The 26,507-nt window shown below is 45.0% G+C and overlaps 1 protein-coding gene across 1 annotated transcript; it reads right to left on the bottom strand.

Moving 5' to 3' along the window:
- Positions 1-24: 24 nt before the first annotated feature.
- LOC140403358 (probable G-protein coupled receptor 139) lies at positions 25-26,264 on the bottom strand. The gene is made up of 2 exons (XM_072491265.1): positions 25,980-26,264; positions 25-936 (listed from the first exon to the last, which is right to left on the bottom strand). Exons 1-2 carry the CDS (start codon positions 26,158-26,160, stop codon positions 38-40), a joined length of 1,080 nt encoding a protein of 359 aa, XP_072347366.1. The 5' UTR covers positions 26,161-26,264; the 3' UTR covers positions 25-37.
- Positions 26,265-26,507: the final 243 nt, after the last annotated feature.

The following is a 26,507-nucleotide window of genomic DNA, read 5'->3' as shown; positions in this document are numbered from 1 at the left end:
ATAAGAAAGGAAAATCTCAGTAAATATGTTATTCTCATTATTTAATGAATTGAATAAATTGAGTAAAGGGATACTTAAGCACATTTTTCAAATGCTCTCTGAACAGGGTCTGTGTCATGGCGTAAATTGCAGTGTTTGTGCAGCAACTCAGTAGCTGTAGCATAAAGCCCAATTCCAGAACAAACCAATCTAAATTAATCAACTCAAACCCAAAATAATCCATCCGAACCCATATAGAATAAACCATTAACGTTGACCATAACAGGACAAAATTAGCTGAGATAACAAAGAGTAGGATGATCGATTTCCTTCGACTCTCCATTTCTGGATCGTTGAGACTCTCCCCGCTACTGTGATCCAGAAGTCGCTTGCGGGCTCTGCTAGACACTAAAATGTGTCGGATGGTGAAAACATTGAGCAGCAGAATCAGCAAAAATGGAACACACGGAGTTAGGATGTTGTGTAGAAACTCAATTGTCACCCAGAACGGAGATAACACAGCATCAACTGTGTATCCACAAAACCAGGGGAAGTTCTCGAGCCAATACCATCCTGTTAACATAAAATACCAGAACAAGTTCTTTAAACTGCCGAGCACAGTCACTGTTCCCAAAACAACAGCTGCCGTTTTCTCAGTACAATATTTACTTTTCAGCTTTGGACAACAGATTGCGACAAAACGATCAAAGGTGAAAGTGACGGTGAACCAAACAGAACAGTCAGTGGCTGCATAAAGCAGGACGGCGTGGATATTACACACGCGAACAGAATATAGGAAACGGAAGTATTCCCGATAAACAATCGGAATGTGTCTCATAACTAAGTCGAGAATAACAACCAGTAGATCCGCTATTGCCATGGCCACCAGGTAAAAAATGACACATTTTGAGAGACCACAGTTTTTTCTGCTCAGTATCGCAATCGTGATTAGGTTCACTGAAAGGAAGAAAGAAAAAAAGCAGAATTAAATAATGCAACCTTCTGTGGTAGAACATAGAACATAGAAAATAGAACATTACAAACCCTTCGGCCCTTGATGTTGCGCCGACCTGTGAAACCACTCTGAAGCCCATCTACACTATTCCCTTATCATCCATATGTCTATCTAAATGACCATTTGAATGCCCTTAGTGTTGGCGAGTCCACTACTGCTGCAAGCAGGGCATTCCAAGCCCTTACTACTCTCTGAGTAAAGAAGCTACCTCTGACATCTGTCTTATATCTATCTCCCCTCAATTTAAAGCTATGTCCCCTCGTGCTAGACATCACCACCCGAGGAAAAAGGCTCTCACTGTCCACCCTATCTAATCCTCTGATCATCTTATATGCCTCAATTAAGTCACCTCTTAACCTTCTTCTCTCTAACGAAAACAGCCTCAAGTCCCTCAGCCTTCCCTCATAAGATCTTCCCTCCATACCAGGCAACATTCTGGTAAATCTCCTCTGCACCCTTTCCAATGCTTCCACATCCATCCCATAATGCGGCAACCAGAATTGCATGCAATACTCCAAATGCGGCCGCACCAGAGATTTGTACAGCTGCAACATGACCTCATGGCTCTGAAACTCAATCCCTCTACCAATAAAAGCTAACACACCGTACGCCTTCTTAACAACGGGCAGCACGGTAGCCTTGTGGATAGCACAATTGCTTCACAGCTCCAGGGTCCCAGGTTTGATTCCAGCTTGGGTCACTGTCTGGGCGGAGTCTGCACATCCTCCCCGTGTCTGCGTGGGTTTCCTCCGGGTGCTCCGGTTTCCTCCCACAGTCCAAAGATGTGCAGGTTAGGTGGATTGGCCATGATAAATTGCCCTTAGTGTCCAAAATAGCCCTTAGTGTTGGGTGGGGTTACTGGGTTATGGGGATAGGGTGGCGGCGTTGACCTTGTGTAGGGTGCTCTTTCCAAGAGCCGGTGCAGACTCGATGGGCCGAATGGCCTCCTTCTGCATTGTAAATTCTATGATAATCTATAATCTATGAAACCCTCTCAACCTGAGTGGCAACTTTCTGGGATCTATGGACATGGACACCGAGATCTCCCTGCTCATCCACACTACCAAGAATCTTACCATTAGCCCAGTACTCTGTCTTCCTGTTATTCCTTCCAAAAGGAATCACCTCACACTTTTCTGCATTAAACTCCATTTGCCACCTCTCAGTGCAGCGCTGCAGCTTATCTATGTCCCTCTGTAACTTGTAACATCCTTCCGCACTGTCCGCAACTCCACCGACTTTAGTATCATCTGCAAATATGCTCACCCATCCTTCAACACCCTCGTCCAGGTCATTTTTAACAGATCCTTGTGGTACACCACTATTAACTGGACTCCAGTATGAACATTTCCCATCAACCACCACCCTTTGTCTTCTTCCAGCGAGTCAATTTCTGATCCAAACTGCTAAATCACTCTGAATCCCATGCCTCCGTATTTTCTGCAATAGCCTACCGTGGGGAACCTTATCAAATGCTTTACTGAAATTCATATACACCACATCAACTGCTTTACCCTCATCCACCTGTTTGGTCACCTTCTCAAAGAACTCAATAAGGTTTGTGAGGCACAACCTACCCTTCACAAAACCGTGTTGACTATCTCTAATCAAATTATTCCTTTCCAGATGATTATACATCCTATCTCTTATAAACCTTTCCCTTGCCCACAACAGAAGTAAGGCTCACTGGTCTATAGTTACCGGGGTTTTCTCTACTCCCCTTCTTGAACAAGGGGACAACATTGGCTATCCTCAGTCTTCTGGCACTATTCCTGTAGACAAAGTTGACTTAAAGATCAAAGCCAAAGGCTCAGCAATCTCCTCCCTAGCTTCCCAGAGAATCCTCGGATAAATCCCATCCGGCCCAGGGGACTTATCTATTTTCACACTTTCCAGAATTGCTAACACCTCCTCCTTATGAACCTCAAGCCCTTCTAGTCTAGTAGCCTGAATCTCAGTATTCTCCTCGCCAACATTGTCTTTTTCCTGTGTGAATACTGATGAAAAATATTTATTTAGCACCTCTCCTATCTCCTCGGACTCCACGCACAACTTCCCACTACTGTCGTTGACTGGCCCTGCTCTTACTCTAGTCATTCTTTTATTCCTGACATATCTATAGGAAGCTTTAGGGTTATCCTTGATCCTACCTGCCAAAGACTTCTCATGTCCCCTCCTGGCTCTTTTTAGCTCTCTCTTTAGGTCCTTCCTAGCTAACTTATAACTCTCGAGCGCCCTAACTGAACCTTCATGTCTCATCTTTACATAAGCCTCCTTCTTCCTCTTGACAAGTGTTTTGACTGCTTTATCAAACCACGGTTCCCTTGCTCGACCACTTCCTCCCTGCCTGACAGGCACATACTTATCAAGGACACGCAGTAGCTGTTCCTTGAACAAGCTCCACATTTCCATTGTGCCCATCTCCTGCAGTTTTCCTCTCCATCCGATGCATCCTAAGTCTTGCCTCAACGCATCATAAGTGCCTTTCCCCCAGATATAACTCTTGCCCTGCGGTACATACCTATCCCTTTCCATCACTAAAGTAAACATAATCGCTGCCATTTTAATTGATGAGACATTGATAGTTTCAAATTGGTTACTGCATCCTGTGATATATTGTGAGGAGAGGAACCATAAATAACAAAAGGGAAGGACTGAGAACAATGGAAGTAAGTAAATATTAAATTATACAACTTTGTTCCGGGGAGGGATGGGATGCAGAAGTGTCGGTGGAGCTGAGGGGGCAATGGGGGGGCGCCAGAGGGATGAGGGAGCCGAGGGTGACAGAAAGGAACAAGAGGGTTTCACCAGCAGTGGAGAGATGTATCAAAATTTCTCGTTTCTTCCACCTCTCTAAGATGTATTCCTGAAGAAGAATGTTTTAGCCCACCCCAAGCGCGGAACGGTTCAAGAACATGCAAAGAACAGATGTCTTTCTAATTGATATAAGCAAATGAAAAATATCCATGTTATCATTGCAAAACTAGAAATGCTAATCGCAAAGCTTTCTCCTGAAACATAAATTTGCAAAGATAACAAAAATTATTGATAGATAACCTGTACTGAAGGAGGGGCTGGCTTAGCACAGTGGGATAAACAGCTGGCTTGTAATGCGGAACAAGGCAGCAGCCCGGGTTCAATTCCCGTACCGGCCTCCCCGAACAGGCGCCGGAATGTGGCGACTCGGTGCTTTTCACAGTAACTTCATTGAAGCCTACTTGTGACAATAAGTGATTATTATTATTATCAATAGTAGTGAAGCACTTAAACAGGTCACCCCTCTGATTTTGTACGGTACTGGTTGAAAACTTTGCAGGAGGGAAGATGTAATCCCCTATTCTCAAAGACAAAGAGCTTTCATATTTCTAGAGTTTAGTCTAAATTGTGTTTTTTCCTCTATCGTAAATACACATACTCAGTCGGATAATTCATAACCTCATTGTGCTGAGTGAGGGGATTTCTAAACAGTATTTTTCTATTCGGACCACGATCTCTTCTCTCAAATTAACTGAGTTCTGGACAGTCATCAAAAATTTGGCAATTATAGAATGTTGCAAAATGTCCAATATTTCATATCGAAGATCAAGTGTGTATTGGTTTTAATCTAGCTTCCTCCCCAGTGAGCATGTTGTCACTTTTCTATTGTCCATCCATTCACAGATGGATTTCCCGATGTAAACAATTTTAGAATCTCAATTCCATTCTCCCAACAGGTTGCACGGGACTATATCACGACAATGAACCGGGTGAAAAAAAGAGGGTCCGGAAGTGACAGGGAGAGCCTAAAAAAGCCGGTTTACCGTTTTGCCCGACAGACCCGCAGAGACACAAGCGCTGAACCTAATGCGCGTACAGAGTTCCAGAACAGAGAAACTGTGGGAATCTCTCTCTCTCACACACAAACACACACGCACGCTAAAACCATGCAGAAACATGCACGGAAAGACAAACAAACACACACACATACTCAAACTAACTGACGTGATTTTAAAAAAAAATTTAGAGTACCCAATTCATTTTTTCCAAGGGGCATTTTAGTGCGATCAATCCACCTACATAACTGACATGAATATTCATAAGACACAGCAACGCGAACGACCAAACACACATTTACAGTTATTTAAAGAAGATAGCACGGAGCAGCATGGTAGCACAGTGGTTAGCACTGTTGCTTCACAGATCCAGGGTCCCAGCTACGATTCCCGGCTTGGGTCACTGTCTGCGCGGAGTCTGCACGCTCTCCCCGTGTCTGCGAGTGCTTCGTCCGGGTGCTCCAGTTTCCTCTCACAATCTAAAGATGTGCGGGTTGGGAGGATTGGCCGTGATAAATTGCCCTTCGTGTCCAAAAACGTTAAGTGGGGGTTACTGGGTTCCGGGGAAAGGGTAGATACGTGGGCTTCAGTTGGATGCTCTTTGTTAGGGTCGGTGCAGACTCGATGGGCCGAATGGCCTCTTCTGCTCTGTAAATTCTATGATTCTATGATAAGACCATAAGAGAAGGCGTAGGAGCAGAATTAGACCACTTGGTCAACTGAGTCTGTCCACCATTCAATCAAGGCTTATATTTTTCTCATCCCCATTCTCCTGCCTTCTTCCTTTTTTGCTCTGCCTGGGGGTAATTTTCTTCTCTTATTTTTGTACTCTATTTACCCTTCAGTTATTGCACCTTCTAAGCAAACGCTCTGGTTCCCAAACCCCTTCCATACGAGTTTAAATCCGAACAGAGTGACTCTAGAAAACATCCCAGCCAGGATTTTGGTGCCCTTCCAGTTTAGATGCAACCCGTCCATTTTGTTCAGGGACCACCTGCCCCGAACGAGATCCCAATGGTCCAGCATCTGAAACCCTCCCTCCTACAATACCAGTTTAGCCACGTGTTTAGCTGCACTATCCTCTTATTTCTAGCCTCACTGGCACGTGACACGGAGTAATCCTGAGATTACAACCCTGCTCTTTAGTCTACTGTCCAACCCCCTGAACTCCTTCTGCCGGACCTCATCACTCTTCCTGCCTACTTCGTAAGTATCTATGTCAACTACAACCTCTGGCTGTTCCCCCTCCCACTTCTGATACTCAGACACACTCAAATACACACAACAGATACGTATCAAGACATTCGTACGCACACTTATCCCGATGGGTCATCACAGACAGGCACAGGCATGTTTAAACAAAAATATTAATACCAAACCAAATACACACACAACCACCAACACACATGTTCAGATCAACGCTCACAGAATGGAAAACTACACACAGAATATGCACATTAGCACGCAGACATTGAACAACTGGCACTGCATGTGTACGTTGATAAATGTTTTTCTCTGCATTGCTTGAGGCTGTGACCTGTCGTGAGTATTTGTCTAATTCTGTGAGAGCATGACTTCATCTTTCCATGTGTCTAAACGCTGTGTGCAGCTGCACGTGTGTGAGGGATTGTGTGCCTGTGAATTTATGTGTGTGTGTGAGAGTGGATTATTCCCTGCATGTGTCTATGATTTTGCGTGATTTTTTGACTGAGACTCAATTGCAGTGAAAGTGGTTGCGTGCGTGTTTGGCTGTGGAGTATGTGTGGAATCGTTTGGCATCACTCCCCACATGTGTTTTGCTGTGCGTGCGTAATTCAGTTCTTGTTTGTTTGTGTGCCTGTTTCAGGGGGTACAAGTGTCTGGTGTTAACAGGTGTGTGAACGTTCGTGTATGTGTGTGTGTTTGATCAACTGGCAGATTGTCTTTGTCAGGGATATTGTGAGAATGTATGTAAGAATGTGCGTGGGGTTCTCATCCTTTGTTTATATTCCTCAGCCGGGCAGTCTGTGTGCGTGTATGTGAGTGATTCTGTGGGTGATATGCTTATTTCTCGGTTATTATGTGCATGTTTGCGTGCTGATGTGGATGTGTTTTTGTGTCTATGTCTGTGTGTTTACTTTTCTGTCAGTTTGTGATTCTGAGTAAATTTGTTTGCGTGCTTTCAGAAAGTGTGTGTGTCGGATATTCTGCTTGCCAGGGAGTTTACGAGTCAGTGTATGTGCAATAATTTGCATGTGTGTGTTTTTAAAATTCATTTTTACGGGATGTGGGTTTCGATGCGAGGCCAGAATATGTTGCACATCCTTAATTGACGCTTGAGGAAGTGGTGGTAAGCTACCATCTTGATCCACTACAGTCCATGTAGTACATGTAAGCATATCCGCAGCACTGTAACGGAGAGAATTCCTGAATTTTTATCCAGCGATAGTGAAGGAACCACAACATATTTCCAAATCAGGATGGTGAATGACTTGGTGTGAACTTCCAGGTGTTGCTCTTCTCAGGTATCTTCTGCCATTGTCCTTCGAGTTAGTAGTGTTCCTGGACTTGGAAAATGCTCCATAAGGAGCCTGTAATTATTCTAGCAATGTCAGATATATCGTATTATGTGCAATTGGTGCAATATGGTTTAGATCTCTGGCTTCGTGTGTACCTGCTGCAGTCATGTTTTTCAGTGGCGGGCGGCACGGTGGCGCAGTGGTTAGCACTGATGCCTCACGGCGCTGAGGACCTGGGTTCGAATCCTGGCCCTGGGTCACTGTCTGTGTGGAGTTTGCACATTCTCCCCGTGTCTGCATGGGCTTCACCAACATAACCCAAAGATGTGGAGGCTAGGTGGATTGCCAGGGATTAAGGGAGCCAGGACCTTGGAAACAGCGCGGGAGTTTCAAAAAGCGCGGGAGCTGCGAGGCAGAGGGGACAGTTTAAAAGGGCGCGCTGTGGGTGAGGTAAGTACTGCTTAACCACTTCCTTACCTTGCAGGTCAGCTGTTCGGGAGAGAGAGGGAGCCAGGACCTTGGAAACAGCGCGGGAGTTTCAAAAAGCGCGGGAGCTGCGAGGCAGAGGGGACAGTTTAAAAGGGCGCGCTGTGGGTGAGGTAAGTACTGCTTAACCACTTCCTTACCTTGCAGGTCAGCTGTTCGGGAGAGAGAGGGAGCCAGGACCTTGGAAACAGCGCGGGAGTTTCAAAAAGCGCGGGAGCTGCGAGGCAGAGGGGACAGTTTAAAAGGGCGCGCTGTGGGTGAGGTAAGTACTGCTTAACCACTTCCTTACCTTGCAGGTCAGCTGTTCGGGAGAGAGAGGGAGCCAGGACCTTGGAAACAGCGCGGGAGTTTCAAAAAGCGCGGGAGCTGCGAGGCAGAGGGGACAGTTTAAAAGGGCGCGCTGTGGGTGAGGTAAGTACTGCTTAACCACTTCCTTACCTTGCAGGTCAGCTGTTCGGGAGAGAGAGGGAGCCAGGACCTTGGAAACAGCGCGGGAGTTTCAAAAAGCGCGGGAGCTGCGAGGCAGAGGGGACAGTTTAAAAGGGCGCGCTGTGGGTGAGGTAAGTACTGCTTAACCACTTCCTTACCTTGCAGGTCAGCTGTTCGGGAGAGAGAGGGAGCCAGGACCTTGGAAACAGCGCGGGAGTTTCAAAAAGCGCGGGAGCTGCGAGGCAGAGGGGACAGTTTAAAAGGGCGCGCTGTGGGTGAGATAAGTACTGATTAACCACTTCCTTACCTTGCAGGTCAGCTGTTTGGGAGAGAGATCAGTTTTGGGAGCAGGCCTATTGGCTGACTGTAAATCAGGAAGGATACAAAGGGTGTGGCTGAAGTGCCTTTAGAAATGGAGTGCTGAAGGCAAACAGAGTGTATCTGAGTTTGGGTAAGGCTGAGTGCTGAAGGCAAACAGAGTGTATCTGAGTTTGGGTAAGGCTGAGTTCGGGTAAGAGGGGAGTGACAAAAAAAAAAAAAAAAAATCAAGTTAATTAAGTAAAGTAATTAACTAGTTAAGGGAATTTGGTGCTCACCTGAAGGAGGTGCAGAGAAGCAGACCTGTGAGGGAGTCTCTGGAGCAATTGCATCACAGCCAGCAGGTAAGTGATTGGCTTGTAACTGGTAAGTGATTTCTCTCTCTTTGACTTTCTCCTAGCTGTGTAGTGTAGTTCAAATTTAACTTCAGGTTTAAGTCATGGCAGGAGAGCTCAGACCCGTGTCATGCTCCTCTTGTGAGATGTGGCAAGTCAGGGACCCTTCTGGTGTCCCTGACTCTTCATCTGCAAGAAGTGTGTCCAACTGCAGCTCCTGTTAGACCGCTTGACGGCTCTGGAGCTGCGGATGGACTCACTTTGGAGCATCCGCGATGCTGAGGAAGTTGTGGAAAGCACATTCAGTGAGTTGGTCACACCGCAGATTAAAATTACTGAGGCAGATAGGGAAAGGGTGACCAACAGACAGAGGAAGAGTAGGAAGGCAGTGCAGGGATCCCCTGCGGTCATCTCCCTCCAAAACAGATTTACCGTTTTGGAAACTGTTGGGGGAGATGGCTCACCAGGGGAAGGTGGCAGCAGCCAGGTTCATGGCACCGTGGCTGGCTCTGCTGCACAGAAGGGCGGGAAAAAGAGTGGCAGAGCTATAGTGATAGGGGATTCAATTGTAAGGGGAATAGACAGGCGTTTCTGCGGACGCAAACGAGAATCCAGGTTGGTATGTTGCCTCCCTGGTGCAAGGGTCAAGGATGTCTCGGAGCGGCTGCAGGGCATTCTGGAGGGGGAGGGTGAACAGCCAGCTGTCGTGGTGCATATAGGCACCAACGATATAGGTAAAAAACGGGATGAGGTCCTACAAGCTGAATTTAGGGAGTTAGGAGTTAAACTAAAAAGTAGGACCTCAAAGGTAGTAATCTCAGGATTGCTACCAGTGCCACGTGATAGTCAGAGTAGGAATGACAGGATAGCTAGGATGAATACGTGGCTTGAGAGATGGTGCAAGAGGGAGGGTTTCAAATTCCTGGGACATTGGGACCGATTCTGGGGGAGGTGGGACCTGTACAAATCGGACGGTCTGCATCTGGGTGGGACCGGAACCAATGTTCTCGGGGGGGTGTTTGCTAGTGCAGTTGGGGAGGGTTTAAACTAATGTGCCAGGGGGATGGGAACCGAAGTAGGAAGTCAGTGGGGACAGAAACAAAAGGCAGGAAGGGAGAGTGTGTAAAGCATGACCAGAGAAAGCAGGGCAGAGAGCAAGGAAGGTCTACATTAAACTGCATTTATTTCAATGCAAGGGGCCTGACGGGCAAAGCGGATGAACTCAGGGCATGGACGGGCACATGGGACTGGGATATTATAGCTATGACTGAAACATGGCTAAGGGAGGGGCAGGACTGGCAGCTCAATGTTCCGGGGTACAGATGCTATAGAAAGGATAGAACAGGAGGTAAGAGAGGAGGGGGAGTGGCGTTTTTGATTAGGGAGAACATCACGGCAGTACTTAGAGGGATATATCCGAGGGTCCGCCCACTGAGTCTATATGGGTGGAACTGAAAAATAAGAAGGGAGAGATCACCTTGGTAGGACTGTACTACAGGCCCCCAAATAGTCAGCGGGAAATTGAGGAGCAAATATGTAAGGAGATTACAGATAGCTGCAAGAATAATAGGGTGGTAGTAGTAGGGGACTTTAACTTTCCCAACATTGACTGGGACAGCCATAGCATTAGGGGCTTGGATGGAGGGAAATTTGTTGAGTGTATTCAGGAGGAATTTCTCATTCAGTATGTGGATGGACCGACTAGAGAGGGGGCAAAACTTGACCTCGTCTTGGGAAATAAGGAAGGGCAAGTGATAGAAGTGCTAGTGAGGGATCACTTTGGGACAAGTGACCATAATTCCATTAGTTTTAAGATAGCTATGGAGAATGATAGGTCTGGCCCAAGAGTTAAAATTCTTAATTGGGGCAAGGCCAATTTTGATGGTATCAGACAGGAACTTGCAGATGTAGATTGGGGGAGACTATTGGCAGACAAAGGGACGGCTGGTAAATGGGAGGCTTTTAAAAATGTGTTAACCAGGGTGCAGGGTAAGCACATTCCCTTTAGAGTGAAGGGCAAGGCTGGTAGAAGTAGGGAACCCTGGATGACTCGAGATATTGAGACTCTGGTCAAAAAGAAGAAGGAGGCATATGACGTACATAAGCAACTGGGATCAAGTAGATCCCTTGAAGAGTATAGAGATTGTCGAAATAGAGTTAAGAGGGAAATCAGGAGGGCAAAAAGGGGACATGAAATTGCTTTGGCAAATAATGCAAGGGAGAATCCAAAGAGATTCTACAGATACATAAAGGGGAAAAGAGTAACTAGGGACAGAGTAGGGCCTCTTAAGGATCAACAAGGGCATCTATGTGCAGAGCCACAAGAGTTGGGTGAGATCCTGAATGAATATTTCTCATCGGTATTCACGGTGGAGAAAGGCATGGATGTTAGGAAACTAAGGGAAATAAATAGTGATGTCTTGAGAAGTGTGCATATTACAGAGGAGGAGGTGCTGGAAGTCTTAAAGCGCATCAAGGTAGATAAATCCCCGGGACCTGATGAAATGTATCCCAGGATGTTGTGGGAGGCTAGGGAGGAAATTGCGGGTCCCCTAACCGAGATATTTGAATCATCGGCAGCCACAGGTGAGGTGCCTGAAGATTGGAGAGTGGCGAATGTTGTGCCCTTGTTTAAGAAGGGCAGCAGGGAAAAGCCTGGGAACTACAGACCGGTGAGCCTAACGTCTGTAGTAGGTAAGTTGCTAGAAGGTATTCTGAGAGACAGGATCTACAAGCATTTAGAGAGGCAAGGACTGATTCGGGGCAGTCAGCATGGCTTTGTGCGTGGAAAATCATGTCTCACGAATTTGATTGAGTTTTTTGAGGGAGTGACCAAGAAGGTAGATGAGGGTAGTGCAGTAGACGTTGTCTACATGGACTTTAGCAAAGCCTTTGACAAGGTACCGCATGGTAGGTTGTTGCAGAAGGTTAAAGCTCACGGGATCCAGGGTGAGGTTGCCAATTGGATTCAAAATTGGCTGGACGACAGAAGGCAGAGGGTGGTTGTAGAGGGTTGTTTTTCAAACTGGAGGCCTGTGACCAGTGGTGTGCCTCAGGGATCGGTGCTGGGTCCACTGTTATTTGTGATTTATATTAATGATTTGGATGAGAATTTAGGAGGCATGGTTAGTAAGTTTGCAGATGACACCAAGATTGGTGGCACAGTGGATAGTGAAGAAGGTTATCTAGGATTGCAACGGGATCTTGATCAATTAGGCCAGTGGGCCGACGAATGGCAGATGGAGTTTAATTTAGATAAATGTGAGGTGATGCATTTTGGCAGATCGAATCAGGCCAGGACCTACTCAGTTAATGGTATGGCGTTGGGGAGAGTTATAGAACAAAGAGATCTCGGAGTACAGGTTCATAGCTCCTTGAAGGTGGAGTCGCAGGTGGACAGGGTGGTGAAGAAGGCATTCGGCATGCTTGGTTTCATTGGTCAGAACATTGAATATAGGAGTTGGGACGTCTTGTTGAAGTTGTACAAGACATTGGTACGGCCACACTTGGAATACTGTGTGCAGTTCTGGTCACCCTATTATAGAAAGGATATTATTAAACTAGAAAGAGTGCAGAAAAGATTTACTAGGATGTTGCCGGGACTTGATGGTTTGAGTTATAAGGAGAGGCTGGATAGACTGGGACTTTTTTCCCTGTAGCGTAGGAGGCTTAGGGGTGATCTTATAGAGGTCTATAAAATAATGAGGGGCATAGATAAGGTAGATAGTCAACATCTTTTCCCAAAGGTAGGGGAGTCTAAAACTAGAGGGCATAGGTTTAAGGTGAGAGGGGAGAGATTCAGAAGGGCCCAGAGGGGCAATTTCTTCACTCAGAGGGTAGTGAGTGTCTGGAATGGGCTGCCAGAGGTAGTAGTAGAAGCGGGTACAATTGTGTCTTTCAAAAAGCATTTAGATGGTTACATGGGTAAGATGGGTATAGAGGGTTATGGGCCAAGTGCGGGCAACTGGGACTAGCTTAATGGTAAAAAACTGGGCGGCATGGACTGGTTGGGCCGAAGGGCCTGTTTCCATGCTGTAAACTTCTATGATTCTATGATTCTATGATTGGCCGCGCTAAATTGTCCCTTAATTGGAAAAAAATAATTGGGTACTGTAAAAAAAGTTTTGAAAAGAAAAAAAAAAGTTTTTGCATGTGGATGCGCGCATGTTTGTGTTTATGCCTGCTTACGTATTTTGCTGCATGTGTCTGATTCTGAATTTGCGTCTGCGTCTGGATGTATGCATGCATTTGAGAGAGAGAATTCATGCGTGCCTGTGGATCACTGTGTGCAAGTGTGTGTGATTGAGCGTGTGTGTCAGGAAGAGTGAATCAGGGTGCATGAATGTATGTATTCTTATGTCAAAAATAGTGCATGTTCATGTGTGAGTTTGTGTGTGTGTTTGTGAGAGATTTTGTGTGTTTGGTATGTGTGAGATGATTCTGCATTTTACTGTCATTCTCGTTGCATGCGTTTGTGTGTGTGTGGTTCTATCATGTGTCTACCTGAGTGCGTTTTTATGTGTATCAGAGAGAGAGGGAGATGGGGTGTGTCAGGGAGTGTGCTCGGCTGTCTATGTGTGAGGGATCCTGCTTGTGTACATGTGGATGTACACTTGTGTGTCTATGTGTACATTCATTAAGATGCAGAAAATTAGACACAGGTACAAATACTTATATGTTCACACACAAAAAAACACAGAGAGCTATTCATATAAACATTCAAATACACTCATCCACAAGACACTTGCATATGAATGCTGAAATAAACACAAAGAGACAGAAAGGCAACCACAAGCACAGCGAAATGAAGTCAAACACACGTGCACACGTGCTAGTCAGAGTAGAAATGACAGGATATATAGGATGAATACGTGGCTGAAGGGGTGGTGTCAGGGGGAGGGTTTCAGATTCCTGGGGCATTGGGAATTGGTTCTGGGGGAGGTGGGACCTGTACAAACTGGACGAGTTACACCTCGGCAGGACTGGAACTGATGGCCTAGGGGGCTATTTGCTAGAGCGGTTAGGGAGTGTTTAAACTAATGTGGCAGGGGGATGGGAACCGATGCAGGAAGTTGGAAGGTAGTAAAACAGGGACAGAAATAAAAGGCAGTAAGGGGGAAAGTGTAAGGCAGAGAAGCCATAGTCAAAAATCAAAAAGGGCAACAGTACAAGGTACAGTGACTGAGGGGAGCTCAGTGAATAGGACCAGTAATACTAAAAGGAATAAAACGGGAAGAAAAAACATAAATGAAAAGCGATGCGGCAGGTGGTTACATGAAGATATGGGTTTAATGACAAGGAAATTAGGAGAAAAGTTTTTTTAAAAATAAATTTAGATTAATCAATTACTTTTTCCAATTAAGGGGCAATTTAGTGTGGCCAATCCACTCTGTACATTTTTGGGTTGTGGGGGGCGAAACCCACGCAGACATGTGGAGAATGTGCAAACTCCACACGGACAGTGACCCAGAGCCGGGATCAAACCTGGGACCTCGGCGCCGTGAGACAGCTGCGCTAACCACTAGGCCACCATGCTGCCCTAATTAGGAGAAAAGTTAAGAGGAAAAATAACTTAGGAGAGGTTACTGCTCAAGGTGTTAAGATTCAAAATAGAGGTATAAAAGCCAACATAAGTATACTTTACCTGAATGCTCGCAGTACCTGAAATAAGGTAAATGAATTGATGGCGCAAATCATCGTGAATGACGGTGATTTAGTGGCCATTAGTGAAACATGGTTAAAGGATGGTCACGACTGGGAGTTAAATATCCAAGGGTCTCAAACTATACGGAAGGACAGAGTGGATGGTAAGGGAGGTGGTGTAGCTCTGTTATTTAAGGATGACATACGGGCAACAGTAAGGGATGACATCGGTGCTATGGAGGATAAGGTTGAATCCATTTAGGTGGAAATCAGGAATAGTAAGGTGAAAAAGTCACTGATAGGAGTAGTCTATAGGCCACCAAATAGTAACATTATGGTGGGGCAGGCAATAAACAAAGAATTAACGGATGCATGTAGAAATGGTACAGCAGTTATCATGGGGGATTTTAATCTACATGTCGATTGGTTTTAACAGGTCGGTCAAGGCAGCTTTGAGGAGGAGTTTATAGAATGTATCCGCGATAGTTTCCTAGAACAGTATGTAATGGAACCTACAAGGGAACAAGCGGTCCTAGATCTGGTCCTGTGTAATGAGACAGGATTGATTAATGATCTCATACTTAGGGATCCTCTCGGAAGGAGCGATCACAATATGGTGGAATTTAAAATACAGATGGAGGGTGAGAAGGTAAAATCAAACACTAATGTTTTGTGCTTAAACAAAGGAGATTACAATGGGATGAGAGAAGAGCTGGCTAAGGTAGACTGGGAGCAACGACTTTATGGCAAAATAGTTGAGGAACAGTGGAGAACCTTCCAACCGATTCACAGTGCTCAGCAAAGGTTTATACCAACAAAAAGGAAGGACGGTAGAAAGAGGGAAATCAACCGTGGATATCTAAGGAAATAAGGGAGAGTATCAAATTGAAGGAAAAAGCATACAAAGTGGCAAAGTTAGTGGGAGATGAGAGGACTGGGAAATCTTTAGGGGGCAGTAGAAAGCTACTAAAAAAGCTATACCGAAGAGTAAGATAGACTATGAGAGTAAACTTGCTCAGAATATAAAAACAGATAGTAAAAGTTTTGACAAATATATAAAACAAAAAAGATTGGCTAATGTAAATATTGGTCCTTTAGAGGACGAGACGGGTGATGTAATAATGGGAGATGAGGAAATGGCTGAGGAACTGAACAGGTTTTTTGGGTCGGTCTTCACAGTGGAAGACACAAATAACATACCAGTGACTGATGGAAATGAGGCTATGACAGGTGAGGACCTTGAGATTATTGTTATTACGAAGGAGGTAGTGATGGGCAAGCAAATGGGGCTAAAGGTAGACAAGTCTCCTGGCCCAGATGGAATGCATCCCAGAGTGCTAAAAGAGATGGCTAGGGAAATTGCAAATGCGCTAGTGATAATTTACCAAAATTCACTAGACTCTGGGGTGGTCCCGGCAGATTGGAAATTAGCAAATGTGACACCACGGTTTAAAAAAGGAGGTAGGCAGAAAGCTGATAATTAAAGGCCAGTTAGCTTAACTTCGGTAGTAGGGAGGATGCTGGGATCTATCATCAAGGAAGAAATAGCGAGGCATCTGGATGGAAATTGTCCAATTGAGCAGACGCAGCATGGGTTCATGAAGGGCAGGTCATGCCTAACTTATTTAGTGGAATTATTTGAGGACATTACCAGTGCAGTAGATAACGGGGAGCCAATAAATGTGGTATATCTGGCTTTCCAGAAAGTGTTTGACAAGGTGCCACACAAAAGTTTGCTGCATAAGATAAGGATGCATGGCATTAAGGGGAAAGTAGTAGCATGGATAGAGGATTGGTTAATTAATAGAAAGTAAAGAGTGGGGATTAATGGGTGTTTCTCTGGTTGGCAATCAGTAGCTAGTGGTGTCCCTCAGGGATCAGTGTTGGGCCCACAGCTGTTCACAATTTACATAGATGATTTGGAGTTGGGGACCAAGGGCAATGTGTCCAAGTTTGCAGACGACACTAAGATGAGTGGTAAAGCAACAAGTGCAGAGGATACTGGAAGTCTGCAGAGGGATTTGGATAGGCTAAGTGAATGGGCTAGGGTCTGGCAGATGGAATACAATGTTGACAAATGTGAGGTTATCCATTTTGGTAGGAATAACAGCAAAAGGGATTATTATTTAAATGATAAAATATTAAAACATGCTGCTGTGTAGAGAGACCTGGGTGTGCTAGTGGATGAGTTGCAAAACGTTGGTTTACAGGTGCAACAGGTGATTAAAAAGGCAAATGGAGTTTTCTCCTTCATTGCTAGAGGGATGGAGTTTAAGACTAGGGAGGTTATGCTGCAATTGCATAAGATGATTGTGAGGCCACACCTGGAGTATTGTGTTCAGTTTTGGTCTCCTTACCTGAGAAAGGACATACTGGCGCAGGAGGGTGTGCAGAGGAGATTCACTAGGTTAATCCCAGAGCTGAAGGGGTTGGATTATGAGGAGAGGTTGAGTAGACTGGGACTGTACTCGTTGGAATTTGGAAGGGTGCGGGGGATCTTATAGAAACATATAAAATTATGAAGGGATTAGATAGGATAGATGCGGGCAGGTTGTTTCCATTGGCGGTGAAAGCAGAACTAGGGGGCATAGCCTCAAAATGAGGGGAAGTAGATTTTGGACTGAGTTTAGGAGGAACTTCTTCACCCAAAGGGTTGTGAATCTATGGAATTCCTTGCCCAGTGAAGCAGTAGAGGCTACTTCATTAAATGGTTTTAAGATAAAGATAGTTTTTTGAAGAATAAAGGGAATAAGGGTTAGGGTGTTTGGGCCGGAAACTGGAGCTGAATCCACAAAAGATCTGCCATGATCTCATTGAATGGCGGAGCAGGCTCGAGGGGCCAGGTGGCCTACTCCTGCTCCTAGTTCTTATGTTCTTATGTTCACACATGCACCGAAAGATGCACACCATCAAACATACGCATTCATGCAGAAAGAAAGTTACTCAGATGTATTCAAAAACATACAAAGACATGTAGACAGACTCACAAATACCGATACAGGAATACATGCGCACACACCCGCGGGAAAATATTCACACATACTCACATCCAATTTCATGTGCTCCCACGCACTCGCATACATAGAAACAGAGATGCAACCCCCCCTCTCCCAACAAACCACCCCCCGCCCCATCCCCACAAACATACAGACGTAAGTACAGGAATGCACATGTAACATCACACTCATAAGCGGAAATTAATAACACACTTAATTACGCTGGACATTACACATGCACACAGAAATACTCAATCACAAGGACACAAGGAAGTACACCCTCAAATTCGCCCCAAAATACACATACTCACTCATGCACAAATAAGCACACTCACGAGTATGAACAGCCATCCTCACGCAAAGAGCCACAAACAAGTTCAAATATACTCACATGCAGTGCACATATTCTCATGCACAGAAACACCAAATCATATGCATGATGTAGAAACACGGAAATAAGAACAGAGACAGAAAAATCGGATGCAAACACACAGGTATGTAACGAAACAAAAATGCACACTCATATGGATTAAAGAAACACATAAGCAAATTCATCCTGACCGAAACAAACATTCAGACACATTCAAAAACAAAGAAATATATGCACACAAACAAAATAATGCATCCAGGATCAAACACAGACACATACAAGCACACAATGACACACACCGCCAAACACAGGAACACATCCACACACCCTCACATGCACGCATAAACACTCACACAAATAAACAAACAATTCAAACCCACCCAGCGAAACATCGGTACACACGGATAGAAACCAATGCAGGCGCGCACATACACACATAAATGCACACATAATGACACATGCATATGCGCGCACAGATTCAAATACACACAAAAGAATCACGATCATATTGAAACAAAAACAGAAACGCAGACACACGCACTTTCCCGACACATACATTTTCTCTATTTAATGCACACAAACGCTCATGTGCACATAAACAAATACACAAAACGGCCACGTATAATTACACTGACAGTAACAAGTAGAAGGACAAACATCATCACACACCAGCACTGAAATAGACTCAGACATTCACATACAGACACACAACATTCCCTCTCACACATACAAACTCTGTCTCTCTCTGACACACAGGTACACGTTCACAAACGTGCTCACAATCATCAAAAACACAAGTCGAACACGTGCGCATGCCCAGAGATGCAGAGACAAGGGCAAACAGATAGATTGTCTGCCACACTTTCAATTAAGGTACTCACTGACACATTTTCTCTCCTATGTATATACCACAGGCAAACACGACAGATATTGCACACACATAAAGAACACATTGTTGTGAACCAAGAGTTACTTATGGGAAAGTCTACAGAAGAGCAGTTCAAAAAGCAAGTGGGGAGGTTACAATCCCAACATGTTCCCTCTCTGGAAATAGAAGTGAATAACAAGCCCAGAGAACCATGAATGAGCAGAGATATTCAAGATGTATGGAAGGAAAAGTAAGGCTTTTAGCAAGTGAAAGGGGAGCAAATCAACAGAGGCATGAGTGGATTGCGGAAAGTGCATGATGGAGCTTAAGAAAGCAATTAGGTGACAAAAAGGGGATATGAGAAAGCTCTGGCTGGTAAAAGAAGGTAAAATCCCAAAATATTCTCCAATAATATCACTGGGAAGAGAATAACCAGACAAAGAGTCAGAGCCATGAGGGACGAAGGGGGAAATCTGTGGATGGAACCAAAGAACTTTGATAGGGTTTTAAACTGATATTTCAGATCTGTCTTCACCCAAGAGGATGAGCAGGCATAGATGGAACTCAGGCAGAGAAACTGTGAGGTTTTGAGCATTTTGTATGGCGAGGGACAAGGTATTGGAGGTGTTGGCAGGCTTAGAAGTGGAACAATCTCTGGATCCGGATGAATTGTGTCCCAGGATGCTGTGGGAGGCGAGGAATGAGCTTGCAGGGGATGTGCCGCGAATTTTTAATTTCTCTCTCGCCATGTGGGAGGTGCCAGAGGACTGGAGAACACTAATGTGGTCCCACTATTTAAGGAAGGCTGTAGAGATAAGCCAGGCAAATGCAGACCTGTGGTAAGGAAACTATTGAAGAAACTTCTGAAGGAGAGAATCCATAGCCATTTGGATTCGCAAGGTGCATGCTTTTGTCAGGAAGAAGATGCCCAACAAAGCTGATTGATATTTTAGAACATGTAACCAGGTGTGCAGATGCAGGTAGTGTGTTTGAAGCCGTTTACATGGATTTTAGCAAAGCCTTCGTCAACATCCCACCTGAAGACTTACATAGAAGGCAAATTCACAAGAAATATAGGGTAACTTGACAAGGTGGATTCAAAATTGTCTTAGCCATGGGACACAGGGGGTAATCACAGATGGCTGCTTTGGTGACTGGCAGTCACTACTGGGATCTGTGCTGGGTCCCCTATTGTTTGTAACTTATGTAAGCGCCATAGATGACTATGCGGGGTGTAGGATACGTAAGTTTGTGGATGACACAAAGATTGGCCAGGTGGTTAACAGTAACGTTGAGTGTCTTGGGTTACAGCAACATATAGTCGGGATGGTCATATAGGCAAAAAAAAAGTGGCAGATCGAATTTAACCCTGAAAAGTGTGAGCGATGCACTTTGGAAAGAGTAATGGGACATGGAAGTATTCAATGAATGGCCTGACGCTGGGAGGTTCAGGGAACAAAGAGGCCTTGGAGTGTTTGTCAATAGATTTCTGAAGGTCGAACGGCAGGTTACTAGGGCGGGAAAGGCAAAAGGGCCATTTGCCTTTAACAATCGGTTCATAGGTTACAAAAGCATGGAGGTAATGTTGGAGTTGTATCGAACTTTGGTGAGCTACAGCTGGAGCGCTGTGTGCAATTCTGGTTGCCACATTATAGGAAGGATGTGATTGCACTGGAGGGGGTGCAGAGGCAATGCACCAGGATGTTGCCTGGGTTGGGACATTTACGTTTTGAAGATAGGATCTGCTTGGGTTTTCACAGGAACAGAGAAGACTGAGGGGCGACATGATCGAGGTGGACAAGATTACGAGGAGCACAGTCAGTTTGCCTGGGGCAGCTGATCCTTTAGTTGAAGGGTTAGTTATGAGGGGGACACAAGTTCAAGGTGAGGCGCAGGAGATTTAAGGGGAATTTGAGGAAAAACCTTTTACCCAGAGGGTGATGGTCTGGATTGCATTTCCTGGGGGCGTGAGAGGCGGGTTGCCTCACATCCTTTGAAGAGTATCAGGATGAACACTTGGCACGTCACAACATTCAAAGCTATGGGCCGAATGCTGGTGAATAGGATTAGGAAAAAAGGTCACCTGTTTTTTATGCGTCGGTGCCGACTCGATAGCCCGACGGACCTCTTCTGCGCTGTATTATTCTGTGATTCTGTGAACCTGATATCCTACTGGACGGGACGACACCCAAATAGAACCAGGGCACAAAATACTATATTTTTTACATTTCTGAAGTTAATGTGGAGGAACTGAGTCGCTTGGCTAGCGATTAGCTTTTTACAACAAAAAAGTCTTTATCTCACATGAAAAGTTTGACTATAATTCCCCCATTTCTTCACAAGTATATATATATATATATATAAATATATGCAGGTATTAAAGATAACACAGGTTACAAATGTATCGTATGCCAAAAGGCTTTCAGTAAAATCACAGTCTCTTTAACTAACAAATGGTGTTGATTAAGCACTCTGTTGTGGAACTAAATTGCAGGCGCCACTCAATTGATCTTCCGTAGTTTTTCTCCTCTCAATACCTCCAGGTGATTGTCGCGTGACTGTTTGCCAGCTCTCCAACCAAAGTCACAGGCTTTCGAACCATCTTTTAAACAAATACTCCCCATGAGTCATTTGCATTACCAACCCGCTCCAGTTTTTCCATCTGTGCGGTCCAACAGCGTTCCTGCTCCACTTTTCAAAGAAGGAATCCGTGACCAGGATTTTCACCACCCCTTTTAGGCGCCCTGTGTCTGAAATGCTTTTGCAAAAAGTAGAAGATCGAGCCACGGATCTCCATAATTATTTCAAATAAAGTTTAATTAAATGCAATAAGTTCTCACAAAGCATCAGCATGCCTGAGATATCATTCCGGCCTCTCACAACCCAATTGCCTGCCCAGCTCGCTACGCTTTTTCCTGAACAGGATCTAGTTCTAGTTTCTGTTTCGTCTGTTGCTTTTCACTTCAAACTCCTGAGACATTTTCGTAATTTCCCTCGTTTCCTTGATCGCCGTCATTTAGCTTTCTGAGCTTGTTTTCTTCACCACGGTGTGGTTTTGTTTCCAGCCAAATTGCGAACGACATTCCCTCTCTAACTTCCCATCTACAGCTCCTAAAAAAATCAGTTGAAACACCATCCCGAGTCAGTTACTGCGTGCAAAGCAATGACTGTTACATCCTCAAAGTTACATTCAGTTTCCGCTCGGGAACCGTCTCTGCGTCCAATACAAACACAGTTTGCACTAACCAAAACCTCCAGGCATTGAAAAATATTTTTCTAACATGAAGCTAACTATATTTTTATTCTTCCTTCTACAAAACCAACTAATTAAAACAACTTAAATCCATATCTTATATCAAGCTATACATTCCTAAAACCTATCGCTGTTTTCCTGGCAAAACGGACACATTTACGCATTACGTATATACTCGCACATACTCACAGACAAGCAGAGAAACGCGCATTGTAACTTACACATACACACACAATCACAAACCCGCGCACACACATGCTCACATGAGCATACAGGCATGCACACACGGACTCACATTTACATTCGCTCAAAAATACGCACACATCGACGTATCATGAAATAGAGAGACGTCCGATTTATATCAAATTGACATATGTACACACTAACACATAAACAGGTGCATGTATGCGGACGCATATACACCCGTACACGTGCACACACACACACACACATGCACTTTCTGACAAAGGCACACACACAAACAGAAAATCACAATCACGTGGGAAACCATACACACACAGACATAAGTACGATAACACAGTCACAGAATCTCACACCCTATGTGCATACGCAATCACAGGTAATGCAATATGCTTACACAGAGAAATACATCGTCTCGGCCACATGCAACTGTACACCAAGGCAGAGAATCACATATTCACAAGCACAGAAATCCACGCAAACACAGACACGACACACACACAGACGTACGTGGAACACACAGACTCACTCACACAACTGCCCTTCCTGACACAAATAATCTGTATCCTTCACAGACACATACAGGCAGGCACACATTAACTCTCAAAACTGCACTCACAGACCCTCTTTATCTGATATACATGCAAACAAGATACAGGCACAGAACATCCAATAAAATCAACCCTCCACCTCCACACACAGAGACGCACACACGTGGAAACATACACTGACAGGGAATGAGAAATATATTCATTGTATCACACTGATATGCACACTGACTAACACACTTATGCAACTACTTACAACATAATCAAGCACTTGGAAACACACAAGCACTCACTCACACACTCGCAGAAACGGAGACACAATTTCGCTCTCTCGCAAACATAGAAGCATCGACATAAACACACTATAGGTACAATCGCATACTGAAACTCACAGAAATGCACAGAAATGCATGCAATGGATTTCCCTTAGCTGCTTTGTATGGCAGACATACCCATTGATATGCCTGGCCAAAGAGAGACGTTCATCATCGGGAATCCTCTGTGCAGAAATACCATGGGATCGTGCATCTTGTTTCTCCCTGCTGAGGGAGAAAACGATATTTTTGCCTCACCAGGCAGAGATCATAGATGATCATAGAATTTACAGTGCAGAAGGAGGCCATTCGGCCCATCGAGTCTGCACCGGAACTTGGAAAGAGCACCCGACCCAAGGTCAACACCTCCACGCTATCCCCATAACCCAGTAACCCCACCCAACACTAAGGGCAATTTTGGACACTAAGGGCAATTTATCATGGCCAATCCACCTAACCTGCACATCTTTGGACTGTGGGAGGAAACCGGAGCACCCGGAGGAAACCCACGCACTCACGGGGAGGATGTGCAGACTCTGCACAGACAGTGACCCAAGCCGGAATCGAACCTGGGACCATGGAGCTGTGAAGCAATTGTGCTGTCCACAATGCTACAGCGCTGCCCTGATGGATATCTCCATCACCGCGTAGATGCATCGATCAACAGCACACTCGTGGATAATGGATATGCCAGCGGCTCCCAAATAGAGGTTCTCAGATCCATAGAAGTTCAATACAATTGTGACATTAACGGCCACTGACAACCTCACGTCGGTGTGAGGTTACAAGTCGCGGTGAATGGCACACAGGTTCCCTGGCCACCTTCTTGTTAAATCAGCGTCACCTCTCACTCTGCATCTGTGTTCGGTATGGGCTGGTAAAGAATTATTGCAAAGCCTGGGGTAGTTCGGAGAGAGCCCCCCTCCTACTGCCTCTTTATGAGCTTCGCCTGTCTGCAGCCTCTGCTTCATGTTACAGACCCAGTTTGACGACAAATACAGTCTTCATTCCCCATCCAGAGTTGCGTCACAAAATCCTCCGCCCTCCATGAATGTAGGCGGCAGCTCACAACACAAGTTCCGTAAATCCAGTAACAGAAACTTTCCAATTAGAAAAGTAAGCTAAAAGTCTCTCAACTAGCAGTTAGATGTCTAGCCCATTTTGAATACCACTAGATGGGGGTTCACCTTGTTGCTTAAGGCGTGCTAAGCTGAGCGGGACGAACAGGGGCGTTCAGTGGATATGCACAGACCATGTTTCAGAGACACGTGTCAAAGCTGCTTAAAGCCCTTCTCCATCGTGGAAAGCCAAGGTGGGAGGTGCCACTAACGGAACTGCCACACTAGGAAGTGACAACATGGAACACAAAACCAAATCCAGGATAGGATATGAAGCGGAATGCATTAATTTTATACACAGAATTAAATACATAATTAACTGGTGGACAATTTGCGGAAACATGGGAAAATGTAATTTGAAGGGTGATACAATAGGAGGCATTTAAACGCAGGAATAGGAGTGTTAATATTCACCCATTGTGTGATGGGTTCAAACAGCCACTGAATTCACAATCAAGCACTGCCTCGCATTGCGAGCAGATGTGCGGTGCAACATGTTATCTGCACATGAAGGGGAATTGCGCTCCCCACACTGGCAGTGGCTGCGGGTGCGGCTCACACAATTTCTGGATCCATCTTACCATAGCTCCATTTCATTAGTGAAATGCCACGTCAAGTACAGACCCGGAGACAGTTGGCGGCGGGGTTAATATCGAACAACAAAGAACAAAGAAAAGTACAGTAAGAAGTCTTACAACACCAGGTTAAAGTCTAACAGGTTTGTTTCAAACACTAGCTTTCGGAGCGCTGCTCCTTCCTCAGACTAGTGCTCAGGCTAGCTCCTTCCGAGAGCTAGTGATTCGAAACAAACCTGTTAGACTTTAACCTGGTGTTGTCAGACTTCTTACTGTGCTCACCCCAGTCCAACGCTGGCATCTCCACATCAAAGAAAAGCACAGCACAGGAACAGGTCCTTCAGCCCTCCAAACATGTGCCGACCATGCTGCCCATCTAAACTAAAATCTTCCACACTTCCTGGGTCCGTATCCCTCTATTCCCATCCTATTCATGTATTTGTCAAGATGCCCCTTAAATGTCACTAAAGCTATAGATCTGACCAATGGGCGTAATGTGTTCACACATGGACAGCAGGATTTTGCAAACGCTGTGCTTGTGAAATTTTCTAGCAGGGAGGCTGGTCAGAAGAGGATTGGTGTTCCATGTGTGAAGAAAATGGCTTCTGCCTCAATCATTTATTTGCAAAGAAATTACACTATAGGTCACATGGCGCACTAGTCAAATGACTCCGTAAATCCGTGACAGGACACAAGGAAGCATGCAAATTATCGGAATAGTTAGGACTCGTTTCAATTAAAACGCAGATGACGGATTGCACAGAAGATGGTGATCAGAGGATGGTATACTGGAGGAAATTGAAGGCACGATTGGGATGGAAAGAATGTGGGTTCAATGTGACAGCGGAGGTTGAAACTGTCTGCGTCAAACACAGAGATTGGTCCGGTGTATAATGGTGTCTGTGGACAGTGCACTGTTTTTCTGAATGCAACTGAAGACAACGCCATCCAATGTTCCCATATGCAAAGAACACGGAGAGTAACACAATAAAATGAGAAGTGCAGGCATAATGGCTGAACATCGAGATGTCTCGGCAATCCCAGCATGTATCGAGGAGACAGTGAGTTATTGAAACATTTAACAGGATTTGTCGAGTTCATAACTGGTTACAGAGACTAAACAGGAACAAAACCACTCAACGAACAGGGCAGACTAAATGCAAACACAGTAATACAGTTAAACATGTTATCTAAAATTAAAGACTGGACAGGGAGACTTACCAGGGATGCCAGCAATAGCGAGGATTGGATAGTAAAAGCATTGAATAATGTAAAGAGCGTATCTGATCCGAACAAATGTTGTTATCCACCAATAATCTGCAGCGACCCCGTCAATCCACTCCGACAAACTCCTCTCCAGTGTTGGAACATTGAAAGATATTTTCCTCAGGTTGTTTTCCATTGTTCTAATATTCCAATCTCTCGCTCGCTACTTCTGATCTGTCCTCTCCTTCGCTCTGGAACCTCTGCCCTATGTTAGCTCCCGCTGACACTATGGGATAACACAAAAAAACGAATCGCTTATTCATAGAGCAGGACAACCCTCCAGTGACACATTTAGGATCCACGGGGAATGATATTAATCACAGTCACTGAACACACAGGGCCAGTTAACCCCTTCCAATCCAACATTTTTTTATAGCACGTTAAGTGGAACATTTGCTCGGTCTGGCCGGCATGCCTCGGGGTCTCTGAGAGTTGCAATGTTGGAAATAAGACCATCAGACCATAAGACATAGGAGCGGAAGT

This window comes from Scyliorhinus torazame, chromosome 27, assembly GCF_047496885.1.
Source record: "Scyliorhinus torazame isolate Kashiwa2021f chromosome 27, sScyTor2.1, whole genome shotgun sequence".
Classification (NCBI taxonomy): Eukaryota; Metazoa; Chordata; class Chondrichthyes; order Carcharhiniformes; family Scyliorhinidae; genus Scyliorhinus; species Scyliorhinus torazame.
Note: the sequence above shows the minus strand (reverse complement) of the source record. Positions and strands in the feature narration are given on the sequence as shown.